We start from the raw sequence: 23,383 nt of genomic DNA, 5'->3' as shown, positions 1-23,383 counted from the left end.
GCTCTGTGCTCACCTCCTGTCAGTTTGGAGCTTGCCATTTTCCGACCTGTAATTTTAGAGAGTCTCAGCCTGTGACTCTACTCAAAGCAGATGGCTGGTGGTAGTGAAATCATGTTTCGTGTGTGTGCCCGCTGTAACAGATGAGACCAGCACTGGAGCTTGTCTCCCTTAGATCTCACACTAGTTCATAATATATTAATGACTTGTTGTATCTCATAAGCAAACCCAGTACTGAGATGCCATGAGGATGATCAGAGGGCTGGAGCACCTCTCCTATGAAGACAGACTGAGAGAGTTAGAGTTGTTCAGTCTGGAGAAAAGGAGGCTCCGAGAAGACCTTATTGTGGCCTTTCAGTATCTTAAGGGGGCTACAAGAAAGCTGAGGAGGGGCTTTTTAGGATGTTGGATAGTGATAGGACTAGAGGGAAGGGATTAAAGCTAGAGATGGATCTTCACCATGAGGGAGGTAAAACTCTGGCACAGGTTGCCCAGAGAGGTGGTGGAAGCCCCCTCCCTGGAAGTTTTTAAGGCCAGGCTGGGTGGGGCTCTGAGCAGCCTGATCTAGTGGGGGATGTCCTTGCCCCTGGCAGGGGGGTTGGAACTAGATGATCTTTAAGGTCCCTTCTAACTCTGACGATTCTTTGATATTGTTATGGTTCAGTTTTGCTTGCAATATGGTTAGCGAGTCAAGCCTTCTAAACTTCTTATTTTGAGAGAGAAAGACTGAGGAGGAAAGCACCTGTGCAGTTGTAGAGCACTATTTGTACGTGTAGAGCACTATTTGTACATGTGCTCACCTTTAGAAAGGCATTTTCCTCTCTAGCATTTATAAAGCAGTCTAGCTGTGATGGTATTAATGAGGGAGCATAGGTGGCAGACGCTTCTCCGGAACAACTCCTGGGCTCATATGTTTGCTTTTTGGAGCCAAAAACATCCAGGAGAACTTCATGTGGAGAAGCCTCAAGGTGGAGATATACATTTTTAGCTCTGGGCTTATGATTTGCGCTAATTATTGGGTGTGGCGGGGATGGTGGGGTTCCTGGATTAGTATGTTTGCATAGTTGTGTTTTCTGAATGTGTCAAGGGGAAGCAGGGCGAAGATTAAAAACTTCTTTTTTAGGCAATGTGGGTATAATAGAAAGCAAATAAACTCTTAATAGTCGCCTGCACGCACAGTGAGCTGCTTTCTAAATATACTGATTGTAATTGCAGAAAATATTCATAGAAAACTGGTTTTGCTCACAAGAAATATTCATCCCTCTACACAGAAAGAGAGAAAAGCATGTTGTCTTCTGCAGTGGTAGGTTGCTTTGAGAAATATAGGGGAAGCTGAACTCCGTACCCGGCACTGTAATTTCCAGTGCTTCCACAATTCAAATAGTGTAAAAGATGTGAGTGTTTGGAGCGAGCATAGCCAGAGTTTATCCAGGACCCTCTCTCCACCTCAGTGTCATGCTACTTTTGGGCACAAGGAGACTTGCTCAGCTTCCCCCTCCACACTCCCATTGTAATTCACAGAAAGAAAATCGCTCCACAGAAGTGCGAGGCAAGAGAAAGGCATCACAGCTGATTTTCAGGGCGATGGTCTTTGTGCAGCCTCGCAGATGCTCTGGTTGGTCACCGCAGTGTGGGCGAATGTTTAGCTTACCATTGCTTTCTGGATGGCCAGGATGCTGGGAAAAAATCCCTCAGGGCTATTTCTGTGGGATTTATTGACTGTTTTGTTGTACTGCTGACTGATTCCTACGCAGACTGAGACACTGTTTTGTAGACATTGTACCTCGAGTTAAATTTATTTGTTCACCCATTATGTGACCAGTGTATTGGATCAGATGTGTGCAATGGATCCCGTAGCAGCAGCTCAAGCCTTGACGAATTGAATGTCTATCTTCGGAGGTTCATGAAAGCAACTTGCTTGCTACCCACTCTGTTAAAAGGATTACCTAACCATTGCACAATCACTATGGAGACCAGATGGTCTTTTTGCCTCTTTCTTTAGACAAATTGTGTTCAGTGTTCCCTTATGAATAGATATAAGCACTCCAAAGCCCCCTTGTTGAATGTACTTTCTGCTCCCAGATGAAGAATTCTGAGTGTAAACTCCGTGCTTATTTGTGGTCTGTGCCTCCTGGATCGAGGATGGCAGTTTTGCTGGGGGTTTGCAATTTGTTCAGCAGCTTGAAGCTTAGGAAGTTTGTGTGTTGCTTTCTGTTTACCTTGAATTGAAAGTCTTTCATTCAATCTGTGTGGCATATGACATTTTTAAAGCTGTTTACATAAATGGTTGCACTTAGTAGCATACGCAAATCAAACCTGCAAAGAAGTGTCCTAAGTAGCAGCCTTCCACATTGTTAGAGAGAATAAGCAAGTTAAACAAATATTTTAATTACGATTTTGGAGTGTAAGATGAAATTTCTGTGGCTTATCTGTTTATCAAATATTTTTGTGTTTATAGGTCTGTAGCATCTCTAGCATGACCCAAAAGGACATTTCTAAGTCATTTATTTGCTTGTGTTTTTGTAGCTTTGCTCTTGAGATTGCTTTTAGTTTGCAACCTTTACCTTAGATTTTGGTAATGCTAGCAAAATGTCTATATTACCGGCAAATTCCTTTAAATATCTTCAAGGTTGTTGTACAATAAATACACACAAACTGTGTCCAGAAGAACAAAACTCTGCATGTTCTAATCACATAATTAGTTATTCAGTTGAAAATTATGAACCATAGCTACTGAATTTCTGCAGAAATGAATATTATTTTGGGAGCAGTGTATTAAGAAATGGTTTCTAGCTAAAATGGACGTTCCAAAACTGAGCCTAAGATTTTGTAGAGCTTCTTTTCTTCTGAATGTTTCAATCCCTGAACTACTGGTATGTTCTGTTTCTGTTCTTGTGTTCTGAGTTGTTTCCTTTCTGTGCCCAGTGAAAAGCCAATATGTTCAGATGGTAAGGAAGAGCTTGGGTCTGATTGCCTTTGGGCATGCGCAGTACTTGGTGCTGACTTTTTCTTGTTTTACTGGCAGATTAATTTAAAATCAGAACAAACCTAAAGGGGAAGGTTGCTGGGTGGTCAGTGGACTGAATTGCATGGTGGCCTTTCACTGCAAGTGTCGTAGTTGGAATCCAGGCATGGGGAAGAATAAACAGATGCTGCAGGACATTGCTCTGATCAGTTTGGTCCACATCGTAAGGATCACTGTGCAGTCCTGCCATCTGTAATTGGTCTTCCAAACAGAAAACTGGAAGGGGCTCGAAGTTTGCCCTAACTTGTCAGTGAGAGGGGAGAAGGATAAAATTAGAAAATAAAGTTCCCAAACAGTCACTTAATTTTGTTAATTCAATGTTGGTTGTTTATAAAAAAGTATGAAGTCCAGGAATCCCTTTAATCAGGCCTTTCTTCTCATTTGTAACTTCTGTCTGATTTTCAAGCCTTTTTTTTTTCTTGTTTTGGTGTTTTCTAGGAAGGCTGTGTGCAACTCCATCCTGATTTTGGCAAGTATAGCATCTGGCCACAAAGACAATGCAGAGCGTGCTCACTGTTGACCGTGCCTGTGTTTGAGTGATCCTACAGGTTTGCTCTTTGTTTTATACTATTCTTTTTGTCTAAAAGTGGTAAGGGCTAGGAGTAGGGATGTTAAAACATATGCAAACTCTAAAACTTAAGACTGTGTTTTCACAATGGCTTATTTTGCCAAAATTTTAATGAGGCTACAGTTTATTCTCCTAAGAGTGATAGTCTGAGATCCAACGTGCAAAGAAGCATAGTGCCAATGAAAAAAGCACTTTGATGTTGTTTCTGTAAATTGCAAATAGTGGAGATTCACTCCAAGTAACAAAAAGAACAGATCGATCTGTTTTACTTTGGGGTACACTTTATGTATTTCCAAAATCTTCAGTTGTCTCAGTGGAGCAATTTGCCTGCTCCGCTGTGTGCTGTTCACTGTGAATTCAGTAAAAAGCTGAAGAGCATTTTAATAAGTGAACTATGAAACTGCACCATGCTGAATGAACGTACTGCAGTTTTGTGCTGTAATGGAAGACGAGGCTATTTGCTAACTGGGGTTTTTTTGTTTGTTTTTTTTTGGTATGGGTTTTTTTCCATTTCTCCTGGATTGACTCCATTTAAACACAAAGTTTGCTGAACAGTTTATAGAGGCAACACTTGGTTGCACAGAAACCAGTCAAGCTGAAACTGTAGTGAGCTTGTCTCCTGGCAGAAAGGATTTATCTGAAAGTACGCTTTGCTTTACATCTAAGTTATGATTATCTTACTGTCTCCCTTTCATTATGCCATTGTTCTTGGGAGCCAGAGATTTTGTAAGTTATAAGAAAAGGATGTTGCCAAGGGTGTGGGTGGAGAAAGGTGTTGACATGATTTCAATGGAGTTAGATTCCAGCTTTATAGTAGGGAGGTAATGAACCACACAGAGAATAGGCTTTCCTAGCCTGCCCCTAAAATAAGTTTGGTTATGAATTTAATGTTGTAAATGGCTGTGTAATGGCTTTTTTTTAAAACAATTGTTTCATGTAAGTTTTTTTTAAAAGGCACTTTCCTGTGTAGAGGGTAAGAATGGTCTGTTGCTTTTTGCTCTGTCTTCTAGCCATTGTTTCTAATGAATCTCTTCTTAATTTAGTGAAAAATGGGGAATTCAGAAAGCCAATACAGTCTTCAGGGATCAAAAAATCATGCTGCTGCTACAGCTGGTGCCAAGCAGAAGCCTTGCTCTCTGAAAATTCGCAGCATTCATGCTAAAGATGAAAAGTCTTGCTCTGTGCATGGATGGGGACATACAAGTAGTGGCTCAAACTACAAATCAAGGTCCCTTGCCAGAAGCTGCCTTTCTCACTTCAAAAGTAGTCAGCCTTATTCATCTAGGCTCGGTGACACTGTGGTGAAGGTCACCAAAAGCAACGTCCATGCCAAACACAGGACAAATGCCTCAATAGACTGCTGCCAAGGAAGTAATGCCGTGTTCTTACCTGAGAATGGTTTCCACTATATTGGCCTTCAAGCTGGAAGTAATCACGCGGCCTCTCGAGAATGCAATGGACACATTTTAAATTGCTATGGAAAGAATGAGAGTCTTGCACCAACCTCCCCATCAGAGGACAGGAGGAGCCCAAAAGTTCTCATAAAGACGCTGGGGAAGCTAGATGGTTGTTTGAGGGTTGAGTTCCACAACAGCAGTAACAGCAAGGTGCTAACCGAGGAGTCCAGTGGACCAGTCCAGTTGCTGAGGTATTCCCCTGCCTTGGAATCGAAGCCGAATAACCTGCTTGACGTCAGGAGGAACTCCAGCACAGACTGTTCTTCGAGCCATCGTCTGTCACCTACTGATTCAAGGCTTCGATCTAGCAAAGGAAGCTCCCTCAGCTCCGAGTCTTCATGGTATGACTCTCTCTGGGGAAATGCTGGGGATATCAATGAGCTGGATGGTCCGTATTTGACCAGGAGCACTCCAGATACAAGCATTCATGCCAGTTTCCCGGCAAGTGACAGCAAGAAGTCCTTCAACCAAAGTTCATCTCTTTCCTCACTCAGAGATCTCTATAAGGATACAAATCTGGAAGTTGCCTCTCCACCAGGGATCAGGCTGTCTGATGAGTACATTGACACTCATGGTAGCCTAAGCAACCGTGTCTCATTTGCCTCAGACATTGATGTTCCCTCCAGGGTAGAGCAGGGAAGTCCGGCACATTACTCATCCTACACGCTGCCATGCAGAAAGTCCAAGCCCCTCGATGAGGATACATCCAAGAAGGATACGCTAAAAAACCGAATGCGACGAATCAGTGACTGGACGGGAAGTCTCTCGAGGAAGAAAAGGAAGCTGCAGGTATGTACAAACCCCAGCCTAAGTGCCTGAAATTTGATTTGCAGGTTCCTCTTCTAAATGTAGCAATTGCATTGTGTTTGCCATTCTCACAGGATAATTACTTGCTGATCTCATTTAGTAACTTGTGGAATTCTAAGAAGTATTGCATTCTTGGAGCCTGAAATGTAAAGAGCAAAAAAAAGACATGCGCTTGTGTGCACAAATTTTATCTTCCTACTTTGTCACCTCCTTAGCTAACTCCAGTCTCTGCAGCCTCATCTCTCAGTGAATTAGTTTTTGAAATCATTGTGTTGCCTAAAAAGTGACTTGGAGTTGTTAAGCCTTCTCTTTATTTCAGCTATAAAAACATAACCTATATGTTTTTAATATGTATATTTATACGTATATATGCTATGAATCAGCATACATTATCTTAGAAGTGTGGAAGGAGCAGTAGAAGAAGGATGTTATAAATATCTTTGTAGGTATTCCCTTGTTGTATTATTGGCTTCACCACTCATTTTGGTTACCCTGTCCATCCGCCTCTAGCAAGGTGAGCAACTGCATAGTATGAAGCAGAGCTGCTGGTTCTGCCTCCACCTCCTCTGGAGGCATTACATGGGGCACCCTCCTCCTTCCTTGCGTGTCAGCTTAGTTCACCAGATGGAAAAGCCTGAGTTGCCATCTGGCTCACCAGGAGATGGTGGTGTGAAGAAGGAGATGGGAGGAGGGCTATCGGGAGGGAAAGGATGTTTGTTTAGAACAATAAGTCCAATCCCTTTAATAGGAATTTAGGATGCCTGTGGTCAGGAATGAAATTCTTGTCTCTAGTTTTAGGCCCCAGAATCAGCCTGACTGACTGTGCTTGGACTGTGCACATGACTTCACAAGCTGCTATGGAGGGCAGAGACTGTTTTAGGTTTTGGTGTGGATTTCTTTTTTAAAAAATCTCTCATACAGGAACGGTACTTCCCTAAATGAAAGATCTGCTCCCTTTCAGCAACATTGGGGTTCTGGCCACTTCACAAGTGAGTGGAGAGTGAAGGGAACAACTACTTCTGAAACATAGGCAGCAGCTAAGCAGTAGATTATAACACACACTTTTATGCAGTGAGTAGAGCAAATGCTGTCCCCTGTGTTAGAAATTCAGATGGGTATTGTGCTTAAGAGGCATCTGTTATTGGAATGTAAAACCCTGGTGGACACTTAGGCTCAGAAATGAGGTCAGCGTGAAGTTTGCCAGCATAAATCCTAGGTAAGGGATACAGAACTAGGAAGATGAAAACGAAAGTCGTTTATTTGGGTCGCTTCTTTTGTGAGTTGATGCTCACGTATTATATCAGAATCTATCTTTTCTCCTTCTTATTTGGCTGTGAAAGAGAAGGCAGAGAAACTGGAATCAGTGAAGAGCCTCAGTGCCTTGTGGCAGGATTCTTCACTGGTTTCAACATCTGTAGCTGTTCTGGATTTTACAGCCAGACTTTACATATGATCTCTCCATCCCAGATCGTTGCCATGTATTACTTAGTTATGACATTTTCAGAATGGTATTTGTGGTGCATGATTCGTAGCTGTTTCGAATTCACTGTGCAGTGAACTGACTTCAGACACAGCAAAGAAATTTGGCTGGTGAGATTGCATCAAGCTTGAATCTGATTCTGGGCAGAGGAAATCAACCCTAGCTCCAAAAATGGTGATTTCTTAGAAAAAGGCATAGGAAATAGTTAGTCACTGATTTTTATCAGACAAATATCCAGCAACAGGAAGGACAAGAAGGGTAGCAAATGCTTTATGATTTTGCCTCCTTGTGAGACTTGGTCAGCTCCTTTCTGCCTTGCATGCTTTGAGAAACCTACCATCTCTTCTGGGGGCCACTCTGTTGTAGTTCAGTAATGATTACTCTCTCCCTGGATCCTTTGGCTTAAAAATGCAGAAGTACCATACGTGGTTATGTCAGATGGTTAGTCTCTGTTCATAGGACTGTTCCTCATGGCAATTGTAGCCTCTGTGCTTTGTTTTGAACAACGTGTCCCTTCCTCAGTACGTTACTAATAACTGGTTGTGAGTCACTGGGGTTTGAGCGTAGGTGAAAACTGTTTTCAAGCAGGCCTAAGCACTGGTGCTGGCTGGGTGGGGAGGTACCTCTAGCTGCCTCAGTGGAAGCAGAACAGCTGAGCCTCTCACTTCACCGGGACGCAGGACCAGGAGGCACAGTCTTGGAACACTAAGGCCAGTCCCTTGCCACTAGGAAGGTAGTGGAGTCTAATTCCCTCCGTGATCAAATTGCAGTGTAAAACCAGATGGACTTTTCCTCATCTCAAAGACTTTTTCTAAACCCTCTTATTCTGATGCTTGCTAATTTGAAGAGTAAATGCATTTGTGGCCAATTTGCTCCAATTTCAATATTGTGTGCTACATTAGTCATTTTTCCCTATTGTTTAGTTTGTTATAATTTATTTAAAGGGAGAAATGGTATCTTTTCTCAGCCTGCATTTTTGGGGCTATGTGGACTCCCTTTGGTGTCCTGTTAGTTAAGATAGGAAGTCTGTTTCCTTTTCCTCTGCTCCTGTTTTAAGTCATCCATAACCAAATTTGGATATGGGATATTTCAGAGGCGCCCTCGGCTGTGCCTTGTTGTGTGACTTGGATGTTTCCTTATGTCTAACTTGATCTGATAGTTTATCTGATGTCCCATAACTTTTTTTGCCTTTCTAATAATGGTCTTGTGTGAAGACTTGCAGTCAGTCTGTACCATGGCCCAGCTTCTGTTGCACGAGTGTGTCCTAATGTGTTTCGTGCATCACTGATACTCTACTGTGTGGCATAGTTTAATCCTTGCTGAAATGGCATTGAGGAGGTACTGTATCACAACATAGTATTCTTGAGTGACAAGGTGTGTGTGTGAGACTTGTGGACAGAATTTAGGCAAGGCTTGTTGCCCAGTCAGATACTGCTAAAGGTGGTGGTATAAGGTCAATGTGAAAACATATAACATGGAGAAAATGAGCAAATACTGTGTAAAATGAAAACCCAGCAACCAAAAACAGCTGCGGCAGATAGCTCCTACAGTGAAGTAAATAATTTCTTTACAGGAGACATTTCTGAAATTTCCTGACAATAAACCAAAGCCCTCAAGTGTGGTATAAAGGGAATTTAAAAGAAAAATACCTTGAGACAACCTCTTTATTTGGCTTGAAAACTCGTATTAGCTTGGGTTCTAATGAACTTAGCAGGCTGCATTGTTTCCTGCACTATTCTTTACAGCTAATTATTACATGCATCACTTTGTCTAACTGGTATCTTAGTTAGCCACTTTATCTTTTACATTAGCTATAACTACTCCACAGGGTGTATCTCAGACACACATTGAGATCTGCGTTCAAGGAGATCAGCAGAAACAGTGGTAGTTTTCTATCGTCACTAGGTGCAACAGAGAGAAAACGAGCAGAAAGTCGCCTGGCAGGGAAACAACCACCAACAGCAATTTGGGTCAGATCTTTTCAGCGATGACCAGGTATTGCTACAGTGGCAGCTTCTTGAGGACCAGCAGAGACTGTGTGACACTGCCAGTTCTGTTATTTAAAAATAGTAAAATACAAGTGATGTTGTCATGGTGAAGTGTGTATATTCATTTCAGATCCTGTGCCCATTTTTTCTACTCTGGTACTTCCTCATTTCTACACTTGCTGTGTGCGTGGAGAAAACATAGGATGTGGTTAATGGGTGTTCGTGGATGGGTAGTATCTCCCACCCTTTTCAGTAATGCTGGTTGTTCCAGTAGTGGCCTCTCGCAGCAGATGCCTTCTTATGTATGTATACTGTGTTGTTTTCTTACTAGTGCTTTGGGACTGAAAGAGATACATATATTCTTAATAAACTGTCTGTTAATGTTTTCTAGAGGACACTGACACTTTCTGGAGAATAGTCAGACAATTAAAATATAGAATTCTGGCACATGTGTACAATGAGAGTAATTAAAAAAAGGGTGGAGAAAGCTTCCAGTTTCTCACTGAACTGCAAATGGCCACCACGGTTGCACAATTCCTTCCCCCCTACCCCTCCAGTTTCCCTCCCTTTACTGTATAATAAGCAAAACTTGAAGTTTAGGGAGTTAGTCTCAGAGAACACTGATTAACACCCTGTAGTGAGATTTGAGCAAGGTGCTCTGTTACCAGGAGAATTGTATCCTTGTCGCCAGACACAGTGAACTGAAAAGCCAGACTTGAACTTCCATGTACTGTAAGAGAACCCGGGTTTCAGTTCAAGGTGACTTTTGTGAGGCCATAACCAGCAGTGTCCTGCTGCTTGAGAAATGGCTTGGGAGGGGGTACAGTCCCACTGTTGCTCTTGGCTGTGTGCTGGAGGTCCTGATGCTATCAAAACACGGCACAGCTTTTCCGCTGCCTTTTTGAAGAACATCAAGTAGGAAGCAAAGGAACAAAAGAAGTCGTTGCTTTCAAAGCTGCTGGTGACAGCAGCTTGCAGGAGACTGAGGTTTATTTCCTTTATTCATGTACAGAAGCTTATGAGCAAATAAATGCTTTCAGAGAGGCAGTCTAAACTTGAAAGTATAATAGCTTTGTTATTACTGAGGGTAATAGCTTTACTTCTTGAATTGTTTGTAGCCATCTCTTCTGATCTCTCCCCTCATGCTTCTACTGTGAAAGGCAGCAGGTTTTTTGTGTTATGTTCCTAAGTTTTGGTTGATTTTAAATAGCATCAGCAATGCTTGAGTTGGGAAGACAGTAAATGGCTTCTTAAGATAGCTGATGTGGTTCTCGACAGTGAAGTTAGACCAAGGAGCTCTGTCTTGGATTGTATGAAAATCCCTGCCTGTCACTGGGGCCTGAGAGGACTGGGAACAGTCAGCACATTACTGGGAAAACCTTAAGAAAGAAGAGGCCTGTTCTACCAGCAAGGTCCCACACCGACAAGCAGTGGCAAGAAATGGGCAAGAATGTTAGCATCCATATCACAAGGCAAAGTTGAAGTCATACCATCAGCCCTGAGTACTTCAAATAAAACTGGCCAGTCCTCTCAGTACAAGGAATGAAGTCGCACAATGCAATTATGAGAAAGGCTCGTCGGTGCTTGGTGAGATAGTCAAGCTCCCTGGGGGTTTCCAGCAAGTCAGAAAATACACATCTCTGCAGTCTGGAGACTGGACATGTGCCAGTCAGCAAGTGTGCCTTCCTTTTTTTAGATCACATCTTCTATTAGATTAGATTTTTGTCAGTTGGTCAATGCTAACAAACTTAAAATATTCTCAACTTTTGACCTTTTTTGTGTTGGTTAAGCACAGTTTATATGACAAATAGAAAGTAGAGATAAAATCGGCCTAGCTGTGCTAAAGCTAAATGTAGCAGCCTTGCACAAATGGAGCGTCACTAAAGTATTGAAAAATCTGCAATAATAAATATGTATGACACTATTCTCACTGTGTAATTGTGTAAGTGGTGGTGCCTGAGTTTCAGCCGGATAACGTGATTGTCTCTTGGAGTCCCTCAGGTTTCAGCCAGTAAAAGCCCCAGTAGTTACTAGTGGATCTGGAGATTACTCGCAAGCATCTGAGTTACCGAAGCTCACAGTCTTAATAATTAGAGTTCAGTGGTGTTCTGCTGAGAAAACCATGAGTGGTAGCACTGATGGTGTCAGTGGCTGCTGAGGCAAAGCCTATGATATAATGGTTAAAAAAGTGGCCCTTGATGAAGGAACTGGTCATGGCTAAAAATAAATGCCAAATGAGGTGTGTCTTTTCATTGTAGCTCTGGTGACTGATCACTGACCAATTCCTTTTTTTCTACAGGAGCCAAAGAGTAAAGATGGGAGTGAATATTTTGACAGCAGAATGGATGGCTTTGCCACAGACACGCTGGCACCATCACAGCTCTCTACTTCGCTGTGGTCACCTGGCTCCAGCCACGTCTTGTCGCAGAGAAGTGAGTCCACCAACGCAGTCAGCAGTGATGCCCTGAGACAGAACATTTATGAAAACTTCATGCGGGAGCTGGAGATGAGCAGGACAAACCTGGAGAACACTGAGACCTCGTCAGAAACGGAGGACTCCAGCGGCGAGTCCCTCAGTTCCTTAGAGCAGCTGGATTTGTTGTATGAGAAAGAGCAGGGAGTGGTGCGCAAGGCAGGGTGGCTGTTTTTCAAACCCCTGGTAACCCTGCAGAAGGAGAAGAAGCTGGAGCTGGTCACACGGCGGAAGTGGAAGCAGTACTGGGTCACACTCAAAGGTAAACCACCGTGCTGTTCTTTTGGCTTGGCCGCAGCAGTTCCATTGTATCTCAGCAGCTTTTCATGCATGCTGATTTCTGTTAGCAGGTATAGAGATAGCAGAAACTCATCGCTAACTTCTTGCAGTCTACCACATTCTCAAAGTGGAGCATGTGCCTAAGCAGCTCAATGAATCGAGGTGGTGCTCATGTCTTTGGTGTTGCACGTGCAGCCTCTCATTTCATACCGTAGTGAGATTTGTTTTGCCTGATTTCCCAGTTTCTGTACTCACGTGGAATTGGGGGTTTAGAAGATGCTTTTAGATGTTTGGAGGTCAAAGACTAAACTGAACAAAAACTAACAGAAATACAGAATTTACACCTCTGTCTCGTGGGGACGTCAAAATTTAAGGATCAGAAGTCCATGGTGCCCAACTCCCTGTTGCAGGCACCCAGTTCCTTGGGCTTACTATGAGTTTTACTTAAAGTTGAAGTAAGTTAACGTAAAAATCTTCAGTTCATTTCTAGCGCTTCAGGAGGCAACATGACAAAGAGGTGAACATCCTGTGCTAGAAGGTTTACATAGAAAAGCATGTGAGTAAGGCCAGAGGCTGAAGCAAAGGAAGCCCTGCAGTGTCTGAGGCCAAACTGCCAGGGACCACTCCCAGGGCTCGCCAGTCATAGAATCATAGAATGTTTGGAGTTGGAAGGGTCCTCTAGAGATCATCTAGTCCAACCCCCTGCTACACCAGGATCCCCTAGGGCAGCCACACAGGAACGTGTCCAGGTGGGTTTTGAAAGTGTCCAGAGAAGGAGACTCCACAACCTCTCTGGGCATCCTGTGCCAGTGCTCTATCACTCTCACAGTACAGAAGTTTCTCTTCATGTTGAGGTGGAACTTCCTATCTTCTAACTTAAACCCATTATTACTAGTTCCAATGCTGAGCACCACTGAAAAGAGATTGTTTCATTCCTCTTGACACCCACCCCTCAGATGTTTATATGCATTAATGAGATCCCCTCTCAGCCGTCTCCTTTCAAGGCTAAACAGTCCCAGTTCTCTCAGTCTCTTTTCATAGGAGAGATGTTCAAGTCCCTTAGTCATCCTTGTAGCTCTTTATTGGACTCTCTCCAGTAGGTCCCTGTTTCTCTTGAATTGGGGAGCCCAAAACTGGACACTATTCCAGGTGTAGTCTCACCAGGGCAGAGTAGAGAGGGAGGAGAACCTCCCTAGACCTGTTGGACACACTTTTCTTAGTGCACCCCAGGATCCCATTGGCCCTCTTGGCCACAAGGGCACATTGCTGTCCCATGGACAACTTACTGTCCACTAGGACTCCAAGGACTCCCTCCTTTCCCTGGATGGTCTTTCACCTTTCCCGCTCCCTGCAATACCAACCCTTCCTGGCTTTTGGCATGCCCACCTTCTTATGTCCCCCAGCTGTGGAACAGCCCCGTGGTAGACAGTGCACTGAGAAGGGGCTGCTGCTGGTGGGCTGTGGTCCGATTGCGGTCTGATTGCTGCGCTCAGTGCTGCACCCATGGTAATAAGAGTAATGGAGCGGGTGGGTGTGCCGCAAGAAGTGCATGGGTGTCACAAAGTGTGAGAAGGAAAATAACATCTATTGTGGAGAGGAAAAGGAATTTAAAGAGTGAGTTCATAGGCTCTTTTTTTTTCTTTTTTTTTCCATTTTGAATTGTATCCAAAGGATTTGCCTTTCAGTAAATATAATGCTAAGTTAATGAGTAAGGAAATGATCAAACTTAATAATTTCCTAGCATTTCGGGAACTGGAGGAGAGCAAATAACAACTTTCCCACAGGTTGCCCTTTTCAAAATTCTGTATGGGTGTAGACCTGGAGAAAAATGAACAGCAAACAGCAAGTGCTGGGAATGTTCTCCTTGATAGTGCTGAATTAGAAGAAGGAAACTCACAAGAATGTAGCAATTTTGCCTAATAATTTAGAGGCCTATTATCAAAGGATCAAAATGTAGGCAGTCTTAACAGTTTAAATCACTTACCCTGATCATCAGATAGCGCATGATTCATGCTTACAAAAAGAGTATACAAAGAGAAAAACAATATTTGAGTTCCACCTTCTTACTGTATGTGCCTGCATTATGGAGTATGAATATGAGTTTGATCTGCCTCTTCTAAAATTCAAGTAGTTTGTAAACAATCCTATCAAAACTCTAAACTGAAGTACATTATATGCTAGTGGTTTGTGCATTTCTGGGAAAGAATTTAGATGCTTCGTGTTCTGTTCTTTGCTATAAAATTGGCATATTGTGACCTTGAACAAGTTACGTCCATTCTTACTACCTGAATTTCCCTAGTATAAAAAAAGAATCATTTTTTTTGTAAAAAGCTTTATTAATTTCTAACATTATAAGTAGTATTCAATACAATGCGTTTTACTTTGGATTGGTGATATGGCTGCATTCATGGTACAGAATCTTTTCCTCTTTGTTAGCTGCTTTAAATATACATTCCTCATTTCCTTGATATTGTACCTTTATTGTCCTTTGGAGAAGTCTGGTGCCAAAATAAACTTGCCTGTCTGGATATCAAGGCGTAGTTCTGTTTTCATAACATGCTGTATCAAGATCAAGGTGCTTGCTTTGCTTCTCCTTATACAAGGTTTTGAGTAAATCTGTATTTAATTTGTTCTTAAAGTTTAAATAGCCAAGATATTTTAAAATATGACTTAAAATAGCCACATATGCAAATGGAGACCAGCGTGTTTCTTTGCACTCTGTTGAGATGTGTTTAATTATAAATATACAGAAAGCTTATGACCATCTGGTTACCTGCCAGACTTCAAAATATACATGTCCTGAGGCCTCTGCCCTACTTTCAGGGCCATCAAGACCTGAGCTTGAATAGTAACCCTTTAATAAGAGGAACGCTCTTTTCCATCTGTCCTGTCTAATCAGTTTATTTTAATGAGGGAAACTGCTTTCGCATTGCTCTACCCGTTCATTCAAGTTTTGATTAAAATATTTGGATGATAATCAGTTCCAGTGGGTCTGTTGGACTTTATGAAACTAGCTGCTTCCAGGGGTCACTTGACTTGACCCGAAGATATACCTGGGGTGCCATAGACCTGAGCACACATGCATGCCCTTTAAAATGTTTTATTTATGTCCATATAAGCTTTCAGGATAAAAACCAGTGTGCCTTTACTTAGTTACCTTTTTGTTAATACATAGGGGAAATATGGGAGTTTAAAATAGACATTAATTTGCACTTTCCAAAGGTGCAGAAGTGGTTGTATAGTCTTGCTGCTGAATACAAGAGGAGGCTGGCTTAGTTTGCCCTGTTATGTTGAAATGATGACAGAAATGCCATACCTGATATGCAGAGTGTAACAAACTGCAGAGATCTCCAAATGTTTCTCTGTCATAAATAAGATCAAGTGAGGGCTGCTTAAGGGCAAAGGATAGGGCCAACTCTATAGGATTTGCTGTTACCCTAAATATTCTGCCAGACATTCTGGACAATATTAGGAAAAGGTGCACTTAAGTTGTATAGAGGCATTTCTATTTATTTGATTCCTTCCTTTGAGAACTTTTCAGTCATCAGATTATTTGGTCAGTAACCTCTCATATACATTTTCCTTTTTCCTCTAGCTGTTTTACATTCATTGGCAATGGAGAATGGGATGAAATTCATGTGATGGATCTCACTTCATACACTTCGGATTTGGACTGTATGAGGTTGAGTGTATTCCACTTCATTACTTTCCACAGCAAATGTGTCCCAAAAACTCTACTAGTCCAGCTTTCTCCTTTAACAGGCAGAAGAATCTGAACCACCTTGATTTTGGTTCTGATTTCAGATTTGACCTTTGAGGAAGCTTCCCTTGAATTTACGTGACCTTGGATGATGTGTCCTGGATTTTTAATACAGTGTTAAGTGTAAATCTTAGAGAATTACTAAAAAAAATTTGAAACCAATTTTTTTCTATCTTAAAAATGTTCGTAGAGGAAACATTTCTGTTTTGAAGATCTGCACTTCCTAAGCATATTTGCATATGCATATGTGCACACAGTGTGTCACACAGAGGAACATGAATAGCCTGAAAATCAGCAAGTCAACCCCAAATCTCAGTTTTGGTGCCACTTACGTTGTGGTGCCCCTTTGATTTGAAGGAAAAACGACAACAACATGCAGGCTGGAAGGATGACAATACTGTAGCTCTAGCAAACTCTATCCTTGTATTGGCTAAATTTCAAGTCCTCTACTAAATATGTCTAGGACTTACAGCAGTAATATATTCATAGATTACTAGGCCCTAAGGGACCACTATGGTCATTCAGTTTGATTTGCTATGTACTGCAGCCATAGGCCTTCTCTAAAATAATTCCTGAATGAATCCGAGCATGTCTTTTGGAGAAGGTTTGCCTTGCTGGAGAATCCACCGTCAGCCTCAGATTTTTTTAACTTCTTAGATAATCCTCAATTTTCAAAATGTATTTCTGTATCTTAGTTCTTCTACATTAATTGTTCAACCATAATGCAGTGTTAATTTACCTTCCAAATAAAAAAATATTTAAAAATTAATTTTAAATAATAATAATTTAAAAAGGCACCAAACCCTCGGTTAATTAACTGCCATTTCCCAGGGATGAAGGTGAGGTTTATTTACTTTTTTTCTTTGAATGCACAGCTAGTATAAGAAATTCTTGAGAACTCTAGTTTCTGACTACAGTATTTGGATAAGGCAGTTCAGACTGTGTGAATGCTTGAACAGGCAAATTGGTGAATCTCAAAGTGGATTGTAATGTAGGGCAGGAACGAAAGGCTGGCGGGAATGGAGGGGTCAGGCCCTTCTTGATCCAGCTTTACTGCCAAGGGCAGCATGATGATGTAGTCGTAACTGCTGGGGAGTGAGATCGAGTCTCTGCTGTCCTCCAGAAATAATTCCTCGTGTTATGCTCAGACTTGTCATCGTCAAGGATGAAGTTTGTTTTCTGGATTGAAGTTTTGTACTTTAGATGATGCATTATCTACAAGACTGAACATGCTCAAACTCAGGGCCTTTAAACTTTTTTTAGATTATTCAGAATTGTCTTAGTGTCCAGTTTGCAGGTAGATTCAAGGAAAGCCAGTTTAAATTTGAGAGGCTTATCCGCTGTGTTGTTTGAAGACAAAAGTTTCTGCAAATCTTTTCAACAAATACAAAATTTCTTAGGTTGCAGTTAGGAGAGATTCAGTTCAATTTAATAAAAAACCACAGAAACTTGTTTAAGTAAGCAGGAATTAATCTCGTCTAGATGGTTTAACATTTTAATAGGCTGAGTTTATTCACAGAATCACAGAATGGTTTGGATTGGAAGGGACTTTTTAAAGACCTCTAGTCCAGTCTCTGTGCTGTGGGCAGGGGCGGCTTTCACTAGGTTAGATTACTCAAACCCCAGCCTGACTTTAAACACTTCCATATTGAGGTTTCCTGTTGTGTTTTTTAAGTCCATGGACATTTATTGTATCCCTATTAGATTTCTGTTCCAACATTGTATTTGCAAATTCGTTATTAGCTTTGCCTGTTTTCCGGTTTAGAAGACCTTCCTTTTTTCTCTGTTTCAAAAGAGAAGCAGTTCTCTGGCACTGAAGGGTGTCTTAATTCACAAAAGTGTGAATATAGGAGAACTAAAATTGGAGATCCAGAACTTACGTTCTCCTTATGTTTTTTTCTCTCTCTGAACTGTAAAGGTTGTACTCTGCTGTTTTATGAGACCTATGGAAGAAACTCGATGGAGCAAAACAGTTTGCCTCGATATGCCCTGTTTGCAGAAGACAGTATAGTTCAGTCTGTTCCAGAACATCCCAAGAAAGAAAATGTGTTCTGTCTCAGCAATTCTTTTGGAGATGTCTACCTATTTCAGGTAACAGTATGCATATGTAAATTTGTGGTTGTTTGCATTTTAGGATGTGTTTGTGAGTATGCACATGAATATACATGATTGTATATATACATGCACACACATATGGTGCTTGTGCCTTTGACCTAAAAATAATAGCGTAATCACATTATTACATTGTACTATTAGAATATTGATTTAAGTGTATGATATGACTTCAGGTGTGTGATATTACAGCAATTGACTCATTCAGTTATGGTTCAGAAGTAAAAAGAACAAAGATTACAAATGTGTAAGATGTTTCTGGTACCTAGTTGTTACGAGCATCTAGAAAAGCAGCTTTATTATCAATTTTTTTCACACCTATTAGCATTTCACCCTTACAGAACAGTGTGCTCAGCCTTGAATCTGCTAGCCTCAGAAAGACTTTGCTTGGGCAAAATGTTCAAAAAAGAAAGCTATAAATAAGCTAAAGATCTTGGCTTCTTAACTGCACCACTGGAAATGTTAATAAAGAACAGTATTATGTAGAACTGCCTGCATAGACATATCTTGATTAATGGGCACACTTGTAAATATCTTCAGAGACATTTTGTGCGGATGTATTCTCTTCATCTTGGTGTCCTCTCTCCACTAACTTGGCATTTTTTAATTAAGTAAACACTTCTCCTCAGATCTTACATGTAAAATCTTTTCTGTTGCTGTGTTACCTCTGGAAGAAGTAACTTTGAAACCTGATAGATTTTACCTTAATTAATTGAAGGGTTGAAGGACGCAAGTCACATTTTTCCCACAGCTCCTGAGGCTCTGTTGTGCTCCTGGGCTCTCAGATCTTGCAGATCTAAGAAGCAGAAGCTGAAGGTTGGAGGCAAGTAATCATGGAGTGCAGGAAAAACTCCTTTATTTGCACAGTTTTGAAGAAAAAACCTTATTACATAGAATCATAGAATCACAGAATATTAGGGATTGGAAGGGATCTCAAGAGGTCATCTAGTCCAGCCCTCCTGCCAGAGCAGGATCACCTACAGTAGGTCACACAGGAATGTGTCCAGGCGGGCTTTGAATGTCTCCAGAGAAGGAGACTCCACAACCTCCCTGGGCAGCCTGTGCCAGTGCTCTGTCACCCTCACAGTAAGGAAGTTTCTCTTCGTGTTGAGGCGGAACTTCCTATGTTCTAGCTTATACCCATCGTTCCTTGTCCTATTTCTCTCATTCTAAGATCACTGTGAACCTGTCAAGCACTTCATATCCTAGAGCTGCTGATGTTTTTATTTCTTATCTTGTCTGCTCATAATGTTGTGCTCTTGACTTGTTTCACAGGCTACAAGCCAAACGGATCTGGAAAACTGGGTTACTGCCATACATTCAGCCTGTGCTTCCCTCTTTGCTAAGAAGCTTGGGAAAGAGGACACGGTTAGGCTGCTAAAAAATCAAACCAAGAGTCTCTTCCAGAAGATTGACATGGATGGCAAGATGAAAAAGATGGCAGAGTTGCAGCTCTCAATTGTTAGTGATCCAAAAAACAGGAAGGCCATAGAGAATCAGGTACTGGAAGCAATATTTTTATGGGAGAGTATTTGTCATTATTTATTGCTTTGGGCTCTGACTGTTTGTGCTCACTAGGCCTGAGAGTGATTGTCTTGGGGATAGTTGGCATGGTGGTTGTAATTATTGCCAGGTTTCTACAGCAATCCAGAGCAGCACGGGAGGTAGGCTTCTCAAAGCTGAGGATCAGACTGCTCTGTTTTATGAGTTATTTCTTTTCTCTTCTGGAAAAATGTCGTTAATTTTCACTTTTATGATATACTTAGCTATTAGTATTATTTAGCTGTTACATGGCATACCACAGAGTATATGACACATTCTGTGAATAATTTAATTATCCATTACTAGCCAGGATCTACTAGGCTTCTTAAAAAGCACCGCAGGAGTCTAAATCAGAACAAGAACTTGAGACTGGAGTTTTCCATCCTAAGTAGAAAAGCACTGCCATGAGTACCACTGACAGCCGCTGGAGCATTATACCAGTATCAATTCAAAGAGAAAAGAGATGCTTTGTCACTACCAGCACTTCTTGTAACAGTCTCTAGGTGTGTGATGGGATTTTTTTTTCTCAGTATAGGCTGAGGCCCGTCGCTGCTTATCTTGGGAGAGCTAATGTACTAAAGGCAAGATCTTTGCCCATGGCTGGAGCAGAGAAAATGTTTGCATCCAAGCTTGTGTCTAGGCTAATTTTGTTTTGCTGCAGCAACAAGTGAGCTGAGTCATCAGTTGCCTCCTGAGTATGGCTTTTGAACACCTGATGTGTTGTTCTCATAAAATGGTGGTAGGAAGCAGTAGCTTAGTGCTGAGGAAGATTCACCACTAAGATTTGTTTTTAAAACAAAAACTGGAACAACCAACGCAAAATTTTGTCTTCATGGTGTGTGTGTACTTTGGGATTTTAGCCAAGCTATGCCTCAGACAAAATGTCAGGGTAGATTGATGAGTAGCTAGAACTGTTTATCAGTGAAAATAGTCACCTTATTGCCTTACTGCGGTCTCACTTACCGATCATGAACCAGGAACTGCTGCAGTAATACCTTATGGAAGTATATCTTGAGGTGTTGATGTCTTGCCCACATTCACAAGTTTTACAGGCAGCAACTGCCAAAAGATGCTTTAATTAGACAAGCTTAGTGTTCAGACAAAGACCTTGCTACCCAGGGCCTCTCATGTACTAAACTCATCAGGTAGTTTAGCCTAATAGGTCTGTGGACTGAGGTTGCTTGTATCTTTTATTTTATTAGGCCATTTATAGAAGACATCTAATAATTTGAATTTGTTGACTGGTATTTGAGAAACCGTTCTTTGTGGTGCAGATGTTCATAAGCCCCTTCGAGTGCTCAGATGTTCAGAATTTATTTCCAGGTCACTTTATTTCGTGGTGCAGAGCCTAGTGAGGTAAATGAAGGAAGAAAAACGTTAGGCATCCTTTCTTTGCAGTTGATTTTGAGACCTAGAAGAATATACAAATTTCTAGGGATATCTAATGCGTGTAGCATATGATGCACTGAGGAAAAATCCTTATGTATATTAACTTAATTTACCCCTTCCCCCATTAGATATTGATGCTAGTAGTTTGTATAGAGTCAGCTGAAGAGTATTAATGATACTCCCTTAATATCTGCTGATTAGATGTTCTGTCCTTGAACAACTGCCATTGGTTTCCAGCTCAGTCCCTGGAAGAAGTTGGCTGTGTTCTGCTAGAGCTGAAATCCATCACTAGGGCTGCAGAAGATTTATTCCTGTTAATCTTCTCTCTAGGAATGTCTCAAAATATTGACTGAAAGCAAACCAATGAGACAAAGAGGGAGATGGATCATATGCAAACATTGTTAGCAAACAACAAATTTATAATGAACCTTTTGTCTAACCTTGATCTCTTATAAAATCTCTCCTTACAATTGCTGAAGGTTTGTTGGCAAAGTCACTTCAGAGAAAAGTCAATAGATAACTGGTTTTTTGATTTGATGTCTCAGAGATTGGCTTTTGCAAAGGAAAAAAAATGACCTTGGTGTAATTAGTAACTGAGAATTATTAATATACTTAGTAAGCTAACAATTTTGAAAAAAAACATCATTCCTGAGGGGGTAGTTTGTGTGTAGGTAGCTCAGTTCAGTAACCGTGGTTGTTTAATTGGGTTGTGCCCACTTTGAGCAGAATATAAATGCTGAGTTTGGCTTTGTGTTAATTTGGTGGTGTTTTCAATCATGTGGCAGTTATGATTCTTCCATGCTGAAGTATGTTGTATTGCCAATACTCTAGTTTATAAACATGTCCTATATCCTGTGTTGGAAAACTTAACTGGTGATGTATTTTGGGAAACGAGTGGAAATAGTGTGATTGACTTCAGAACGACCACGGTGGTTTTTTATGTAGAAAGATGAGGCACAGTCTTAATTTATTTCCACTGGGGAATTATCTTGGAAGCTGTGATTTCTCTGTTCTTTCTCCTTTTTCTTACTCTGAAAAGCAACTACTCAAACTCAACTTTCTATTTTCTTTCACATCTGTATTGATTTAAACCCAGTGCTTCTCTGCTAAAGACTTAATGTAGTTTTCAGGACTTTACAAACAAGCAAAACCTCTCCTTGTTGCACACTTACCTGAAAGGTAGTTGCAGTAAGGAAACCTGGACTTCTAAAATACATATATGTTTCTTTTTTGTGTCTAGCAAATGAACTGGAGAAGCTCATCTGATATTGTCTTTTAAACCTGGTGGATTTGCAGGCTAGCAATTGATAAAGCTAGTGCTAAACAGAAGAGCAAACAAAAAATGATGAGGAAAATGTTTGGGTTTTAGAGAAATGATCATTTTAGAGACTTGATGCTATTGAACTGGTTGAGAAATGTCTTCAGACTCGCAGCCCAGATCAGGGGTTCTCTCTCTCAGATGGATTTACTTGTAGTATAGTAATAATAATCGACTTAGTAACTGTTTAAGAGAAAATGGCAGATCTTCACATAGATGTTGGCATCGTTGGGCAGTTTGGAAGAGATCAATGAAGCATCTGCGAGAGTAGCATCCGTAGAGCAGCCCGTCCCAGTGGAATGGCTGGAAGTCTGAAGTCTGCACGTAAAACCTACAGCCACATCTGTTTATATTATTATATGAAATAAATATGTTGTGGGTGGTGGTATTCCCTGAGGCTGTAACTTCTTCCCTAAAGTGAAGAGAATTAAGGTGAAAGGTAGCAAGTTTGAAAATCTCGTGTTGCCAAGATGAATTTCAAAGCCTGTCTTTTAAAATTTTTAGCTTTCCTAGCTGTTTAACCTGCTAGAGAAATGTCACCATGTTTGCTGTGAACAGGGAGCCCTAGCTGCTACTGTGGTTAGTGGAAGGGATTATTAGGATTTATTCAGAGCTCTTAACAAAATATTGCACATTAAGTCGAAAGTGCATCTGTCTGTGACTGTAGAACTGGTTGGATGGAAAATCTACCTCGCAGAGGACACCTCAGTGCTGGATGTACCTTTTTATGTGCTTAATACTTAAGTCTATTCTGCTGTCTCACTTTAGAACAATAATATGAATAATAGTCGCTTGAAAGCATTCTGCATTTCTATCTTCAGATTTTAATATATTATAATTATGTTTTTCATGCTATTCAGAGGTTTCTGATGTGATTTGTTATTTCTGTGCAAATGATCCTTAACTAATTTATCAGATGGGTTATGAATGTAGGTGTTTACTTGAAGACACTCAAATGATGAGGCATTAATGAGAAGAACAGGCACATGCTTGGAAATATTTTTTATGGAGGTTTTCATATGTATCCTCCAACTAAAAGTAGTTTATCTGTAGCCATAAGAAAATAAGGAGATTAGTAAGGTGTGAGTTGTTTACCCCATGTAGTCCTTAAATCCATTAGTCCCTTCCCTTCCCTTCCCTTCCCTTCCCTTCCCTTCCCTTCCCTTCCCTTCCCTTCCCTTCCCTTCC

At 41.1% G+C, this 23,383-nt stretch overlaps 1 protein-coding gene across 1 annotated transcript in view; it reads left to right on the top strand.

Annotated features, from left to right (window-relative positions):
• The first annotated feature begins 3,458 nt into the window (after positions 1 to 3,458).
• Positions 3,459 to 23,383, top strand: part of TIAM2 (T-cell lymphoma invasion and metastasis 2) — a 92,182-nt gene continuing 72,257 nt past the window's right edge. Inside the window, exons 1-5 of the mRNA XM_009877599.1 lie at positions 3,459 to 3,570; positions 4,634 to 5,836; positions 11,622 to 12,057; positions 17,753 to 17,925; positions 19,222 to 19,446. Coding sequence (XP_009875901.1) covers positions 4,640 to 5,836; positions 11,622 to 12,057; positions 17,753 to 17,925; positions 19,222 to 19,446 — 2,031 coding nt within the window. The 5' untranslated portion in view covers positions 3,459 to 3,570; positions 4,634 to 4,639. The remainder of the gene's footprint in view (positions 3,571 to 4,633; positions 5,837 to 11,621; positions 12,058 to 17,752; positions 17,926 to 19,221; positions 19,447 to 23,383) is intronic.

Source organism: Apaloderma vittatum, unplaced genomic scaffold (genome assembly GCF_000703405.1).
Source record: "Apaloderma vittatum isolate BGI_N311 unplaced genomic scaffold, ASM70340v1 scaffold8101, whole genome shotgun sequence".
Taxonomy (NCBI): domain Eukaryota; kingdom Metazoa; phylum Chordata; class Aves; order Trogoniformes; family Trogonidae; genus Apaloderma; species Apaloderma vittatum.
Note: the sequence above shows the minus strand (reverse complement) of the source record. Positions and strands in the feature narration are given on the sequence as shown.